This window comes from Lotus japonicus, chromosome 3 (genome assembly GCF_012489685.1).
Source record: "Lotus japonicus ecotype B-129 chromosome 3, LjGifu_v1.2".
NCBI lineage: Eukaryota > Viridiplantae > Streptophyta > Magnoliopsida > Fabales > Fabaceae > Lotus > Lotus japonicus.
In genome coordinates, this window is record NC_080043.1 from 82080489 (window position 1) to 82087347 (window position 6859).

Consider the following 6859-nt stretch of genomic DNA (forward strand, 5'->3'; position numbering starts at 1 on the left):
AATGGATATATAGGTCAAACAAACCAGTTATATATTTATCAAGCTGCAATGCATTGAAGCCTATGCAGACAGTACTGGTAAATGAATCAGCAGACTCTGTTTGAATATCAACCAACAAGTCGTGAGTTACTTCAATGTGCTTGAACCGTTTGTGGATTTTACATTGAACACGGTCGAATTAGAATTAATTGAATATGAAGCATGCATATGTATGTGCTTGTCAGCTTATGTGGTAAGCTGTAAGCATGATTCATGGGGGAAAAAAAAATGTTTGTGTTGATCATAAAAGAATCATCAAGATAAAGGTAGTCTGCAATTTGACTGATTAATGGTTGAATAGTTGATGACCTTCAGTAGATAAATAGTACTCCTATCGTAAATTGTTTTAGGTTGTGCATATTGTTTAAGAGTTTATTAATTGATAATTTTTTTTGATTAAAATACCCTTAGTTAAAGTTGTGTTATATTAAGGAGAGAGAAATGTTATTATTGATTAAGTGGATAGTGAGAGTTGTGATAGGTGAAAATTGAAGGTGGTAATTAAGAGATATAATATTAAATGAGGGTATATAAGGAAGAAAGAGAGAAAAAGTGCATTGGTTTTGCAAAACAACTTATATTTTGGAATATGATATAAATTCTAAAACAACTTACATTTTGGAACGGAGGGAGTATAATTGGATTGATTTTTTTTTCCCTCAAAATCAATTCCACAACTTGAAAGTTAATTATAATAATATTACTTAGAATTAATTCTAAATGGTAGAAAAATTCCAAACACAGTACTCAAACAAAAGTGAACAATAGCAGCATATTTTTTTTTGGTCAAAATAATAGTAGCATATGAGCATAGTATATTTTTCATAATATGGGCCGATGGCCATGAAGGCCATTCATCAGTCCAATTTGCTATCCTATTATGGACTGGATAGAATGTGGACTTATGGACCCGCAAGCAGCCTACAAGATAATAGGGAGTTGATTTTAACCCTCCACCAACCACAAACCCTACTGCCTTTAAAGTAACTTCCGATAATGCCCTTAGGTTCGTTGTTTACTGGGTTTCCCGTCCAACCCCAAACCCTACTACTGCCTTTCGATAATGCATTAGGTTCGTTGTTTACCGGGTTCCCAGTGTATTTACACAAACAAGATTTAAAACCCAATGAATAAAAAAAAACACATATGCTTCTCGGTTCTTATTTTTTATAAAGCTTTTCGGAAAATATTCGTCGAAAACTTAAGTTCCTAAAATACTCTTTGAAACATATGTTGACATCCTCCTACATACCGAGTTTTTAAACATACACCCAAAATAAACATATCATGAGTTTTTGACATACGTAGTTTATTTTCTCCCACTTCCAACCTAGTATTTTTCAAAACCCCGTGTAACATGTTTTTAACATACCAGGCTTTCTAAAACCCAATAGAAGATGTCGTGTAACATGTTTTTAACATACCGGGCTTTCTAAAACCCAATAGAAGATGTTGTGATGGAGGTGAGAGGTGAGAGCGGGTAAGAGAAATGTGGTAAACTCGTAATTTTGGAATTTTAAAAAGAAAGAAGGGTGAGAATTAGGATGTAGGGTGAGACTTGAGAGTATCAATCCCAAGATGATATATAACCTTACGCCCCATGGAGGTGTAATTAGCCGTTCATCTAACTTAAGACAAAAAAAAATTCCCCAAGTCGGTGAAATCATGTGCATTGCTATCTTTTATGGTAAAATAGTTCAAATTTATGAAAAAAATACATCAATGACTTGAAGTAAGTCAACATTGATGCACACAAGTGAGGGCCAACATTTAGCATTACGGAGATCTAATTCTAATTTTATTTAAATGTAGAATGTGAGAGTGTTTACACGGATTTTTGGTAAACAAATATCCTCTTAGTTCGACTAAAGGAAGTTTAGATTTCAGGGTCCTTTTGAGAAAACGTTTTGCCAAAGTGTAGTGTGTGGACGGATGTGTTTTCGACAACAATAAACAACTTCAAACGAAACTGGATTTTATTGAATATGAGTCGATTACAAAATAGTCAAGCAAACCAAAATAACATGAAAGCAAATTTCGACAAAACAAGCTACACATAAAAACTGGAAATTAACGAACTGAAATGCAAGGAAATCAAAGCGTTGGTTCTGCAACATACTCCTCCATCATCACGTTCTGCTCTCGAAGTCTCATTGATGCGGACGTTTAGAGCTTTTAGTGAATTTTCAGAGTTTTTTCAATTGGGAACCCTCTCTTCTGCTGCTGCTTCCTCTATTTATACTTTTTATGTTCTTGGCGGTTTTCTTTGGATGCACGATGGCTTCGTGGGTTTTGAATTTTGGCGCCATCCCCCACGTTTAGCCGATGGTCTTCGCGCACGTGACTCTATTGCCACGTGGATGGTTCTGAGTCGTGGGCAACCGTTGCTATTCGTGGCGTCGTGGGTGTACGCAGTGCTTGCAGTTGCTTATTGTTCGGTAACTGCTTCTTCCATTGAGATGATCGAGATTTCTTCATCTTCTGAGTGTGTCGAGTTATGGCTTTTTACTAACTTGTCTTTGGGGGACATCGTGTGCTGAGTTGCCGGCTTCGCCCAACCCTTCTGTCGAGAAACCATTTTTTTGTACCATGGTGTCGATAATTGTATGCTTCTAATTTTGGCTTAACAGTTGCCCCCCAAAAATGTTGGTTGTCGACTGCTTTAGCTCAAAGACGCCAAGCATTTTTTTTTTTATCGCAGCCGTTTCAATTCCAACGATTCAAATGCTTTGTGCTCTCGACCATTCGATCTTCAAGTCCAATCGGCAGCCATAACGTCTGGTGACTTCTCCACTAGCTGACAGTTATAGCCTTTTTAGGGCCATGATTTCACCTATGCCAAAAAGCTGAGAGGTGACATGAATTAATTATAAAATAATCGCTTGGAACCCAAAGTTTTTATAAATTGCTGCTCAATGCGGCTTGGGTTCCGTTTCCCCTTCCGTTTATAAATACCCTCTTGGTATTCCTTGTTCAAGCTTTACTCTTTCATCCAACCTGCAACTTCTTCTTCCAGACTTCATCACTTCATCTTCTTCCGTCTTCTCTGAAACACTTGCTGCGTCCTTCAATGGCTTCCAATCCTGAGCAAACCCTTCCGTTGGCCACCGAGCTTAAGCTGGATGAGTCCAAACGCGTGCCAATCCCAGAACCTCCCAACGAAGCAGAGAAGAGAGCTATCTGGAAATCCCAGGTACTCATTCCTTTCTCTGTTAATGGTACTTTACGCGCCATTTTGGGCCCTTTGAAAGTAGTGAAGCATGATAGGCCCAATAGTCTCCCTGAAGAACATGAATCATTTCACCCTAGCGTTAGGGGAGAGGAGCTCATTTTGGCATTTCAACCCTCTTACCGTATGCCATTTCTTTCTGACCCGAAACGAGCCTTTCGTTCGGCCCCCTCCTAACCCTTCTGCTAACGACAAGGCCTACCTGAAATGGTTAGATAGGGTTGAGGGAGATAAGAAACAACACTGGAAGGATGTAGGGATTTTCGACTTGATTCAGTTGTCGAGATCTCCAATCTCGTATAACCCTGCTATGCTGTTGAGTGCACTTTATTTCTGGGAGAGGTCCACTAATTGCCTTCATGTTCCCTTTGGTATGATCACCCCCACTCTTTTGGATGTTGCTGCTATCACCGGATTGTGGCCCATTGGTGATGATTATCATTCTGCACCTGCTCCTGTTAAACCCATCTCGATTCCTACTGACAACATTTCGTTTAGTCGATTCATTAAGGACCATTATGTTGAGAGTGGTGAGGTGTCTGATGCTGAGCATGTCGCTTTCTTGCTGTATTGGCTGTCTGCTTATGTCTTTTGCACCAAATCTTTGCGCATACCCGCCAAGCTTTTGCCTTTAGCCAATCTGCTTCACGAGGGTCGACAACTTGCTATGGCTAGGCTCGTCCTTGGCAACCTGTATCAAATGCTGAATGAGGCTGTCGAGGATATCCGGAACACCAAGACCGTCTCTCTGAATGCGGCTGGACCACTTTGGCTGTTTCAACTTTGGTTGAATGCAGTCTTCGAATCTCTTCTGCCGGTACAAGATAATCCTCTAACTGCTTCTAACACCAGGATTGATGCCCATAGGCTCGAGACCCTGACCCCTGCTTATGATGCGTCGAATTTCGAAGCGGACTTCAGGAAGTACTTTACCATGTTTCTCGAGCTGAAACACTACCGTTCCAGTTTCTCTCCTTACAGCAAGGCTATTCGTGGCCCTTTCTGGCTGAGGAATTCTTATCCTAATGCCTCTGATTCTGCGTTGCCCAAGGAGCACCATATCACACTTTGGAGGACCCTCTTATCTCCTAGGGTTTTAACTGTGGGTTTTGCTAGCAGTGACTACACTCTTTGTGGCTACAACCCTCAATTGGTTTCTCGACAGTTTGGGCTTAGTCAAGTTCTACCCAACACTTTATTTGACAAGAGTCTAGTCCTGTACCCCGGAACTATTAAGAGGGTTTCTGTTTTCGACAAGACTGTTCAATTTTATAACAAGAAACTCCTCAACCTGAGCCCCTTCACTTACGCTCCTTCATATTATGCCACTAATGCTTTCAAAGCCTGGTGGTCTGAGTATTGGGCTCAAATTTCGAAGCCCCTCGTCGATTGTCTGCAATGCATGACAGATGCTTTTCTTTTGCAGAAGCAGGATCCGAAGAAGACCAAAGGTATGCACCTGGCAGAAATTCGATCTTTTCAAGAGTTCTTCGGTGTGGTATATTACCCAACTCTTCGCCTTCGAGATACAGTTGCGCAAGCAGCTCAAGTATTAAGGCAAAAATGGGAACTTAAAGCCAAGAAATCCAAGTTAGTGGTTCCTCCTGGTGAGGAAGGTCTATCTTTTGTTATTCGAAAAACTGGCTTTAGGTTCCCGTCTTTGCCTACGAGTAGGTTTGCATTGGCTTTTCCACCGGTCTTGCCTAAATGGGTTGACCATATAAACATAAATGTATTGGCCAATCAAGCTCTACCTCCTCGAAAGCGAGTGACTTGGACTAAGTACCACCTGTGGAACTTTCCGTATCATGTGCCCGTCGAAATCTTCAACCACATATCGCTGAACATGCGTATTGGTCAAGGTAATACTTCGACTTGGCCTTGGTTTTCCTGTTTTACTTCTTAATTTTTCTTTTGTTTGCAGCTGAAGTCATTATTCGACCAGCTCCTCAAGTTATTTCCCCAGTGGCTCATTCCTCCAAGGACCACCCGGTCGTGATTGAGGATGATGATGATGATGATGAGGATGATGATGTCAGTCTTGCTGACAAGCTCAAGGTACTTTCCTCATGCTTTTACCTTTTCCTTTTCGATTTCCTTGGATTATGGGCTGACGTATATTTCGACAGAGCCGGAAACGGATACCTAAGCCTGTTGCTTCGGCCAGTCAGAAGAGGGCCAAGGGGGTTGGTGTTTCCACCCCTAGTGGGGCTTCTAAGTTGGCATCTGATGCTCAAACAGAAGTCGCTGACAAAGAGGGTGGTGGCGGCGCCGCCATTCAGGTATGTTCTCCATTCTCGAGGGTACCTTGTGATATTTTTAACCCGTGGTTTCCTAATCTGAGTCATCTCTTGTTTGTTTTGTTTCCTTTAGACTGATGTTCATGAGCACTCTACCTCCAATCCTCCATCCCGTGAGAATTCCCCAGCTCCCATTCCTGCAAAATCCAAAACTGAAGGTGTCGAGAAACCTCCCAAGGCCGCATCTTCAGCTAAGAAGACCCCCTCATCTGAGGGAAGGAGGAAGGTCAGGAGCAAATCTCGTCATAAGTCTCCTCGCCGTTCCAGAAGCTCCACCAACTCGAGCCCTTCCAAAGACTCTGCTTGCCAGGTATCTTTATACTTTTCATGTTTTGCTGACTCCTTTAATATGCGTTTTACTTTATCGAAAGGACATAAAAGGGGTTTTTCTTGCAGGAGACTCAGGGTACAACTTCTCCCATCCGCGAAGCAGAGCCCCTTCCAGGCAAAGATGACAGCCCTATGCCTCCTCCAAAATCGGCTGCCACTGTGCAACATTCGCCTCAAAACAAAGGTGGCTCTTCATCTCATGTGTCTAGTGAAAAGCTCGACACTTTATTTGAGGAGGACCCGCTGGCAGCTTTGGATAGCTTCCTCGATGGCACCTTGGAATGGGACTCTCCACCCCGTCAAGTTGATGCTACTGCTGAGACTGCTCAATCAAGTGGGGTAGCCAATTCTCAGCAGATCGAGGAGAGTATGGGTCGGCTGAAGGCTATTGTCTTCGCCAATGGGTTTCTCGACCAGATCCAAGCTGATCCTCAAGCAAGCCATGCTGCTAAGGAATTGCTTGTCTTCCTTCTTGGCCAAAAACTCGACGCTCAACAGGCTGCTGCTTTGGCTAACCTTCAATCTTTTTTAGTGGATGCTTCGGCCACCTTTCATCAAATCAAGGACGTTGGTCAAGCTGTCAGCTTTAAGGAAGCAAAAGTCTCTGCTGGTAAAGCTCAAGTTGCAGCCATGAAAGAGGACTTCAAGAAGTTCACTGCTAGGAAGGTTTTGATCGCAGATGAAATCTCTGAAGTCGACATCAAACTTGAAGAGCTGCACCGAGAGATTACCAAACTGGAGGAAAAGCGAGCTGATTTGGTCGAGGAAGGCCCTGCTGTGAAGGATCAATTGGACGTGCTTACTAAAGATTCCAAGGCTCTGATCATCTCGACAAAAGAGGTTATCAAGGAATTGGAGATTGACCCTACTGTAGGACTCTTTTTTTTTTATTAATATGTAATGATGGCACAATTCTAACCATGGCTTTCGATGCCAATTACGTGTAATATTTCGACACTGG

General features: G+C 42.2%; 1 protein-coding gene across 1 annotated transcript in view; it reads left to right on the forward strand.

Moving 5' to 3' along the window:
* The window catches only part of LOC130744846 (uncharacterized), an 8633-nt gene extending 2230 nt beyond the window's left edge, over positions 1-6403 (forward strand). Inside the window, exons 2-3 of the mRNA XM_057597008.1 lie at positions 5398-5550; positions 5642-6403. Coding sequence (XP_057452991.1) covers positions 5398-5550; positions 5642-6241 — 753 coding nt within the window. The 3' untranslated portion in view covers positions 6242-6403. The remainder of the gene's footprint in view (positions 1-5397; positions 5551-5641) is intronic.
* Positions 6404-6859: the final 456 nt, after the last annotated feature.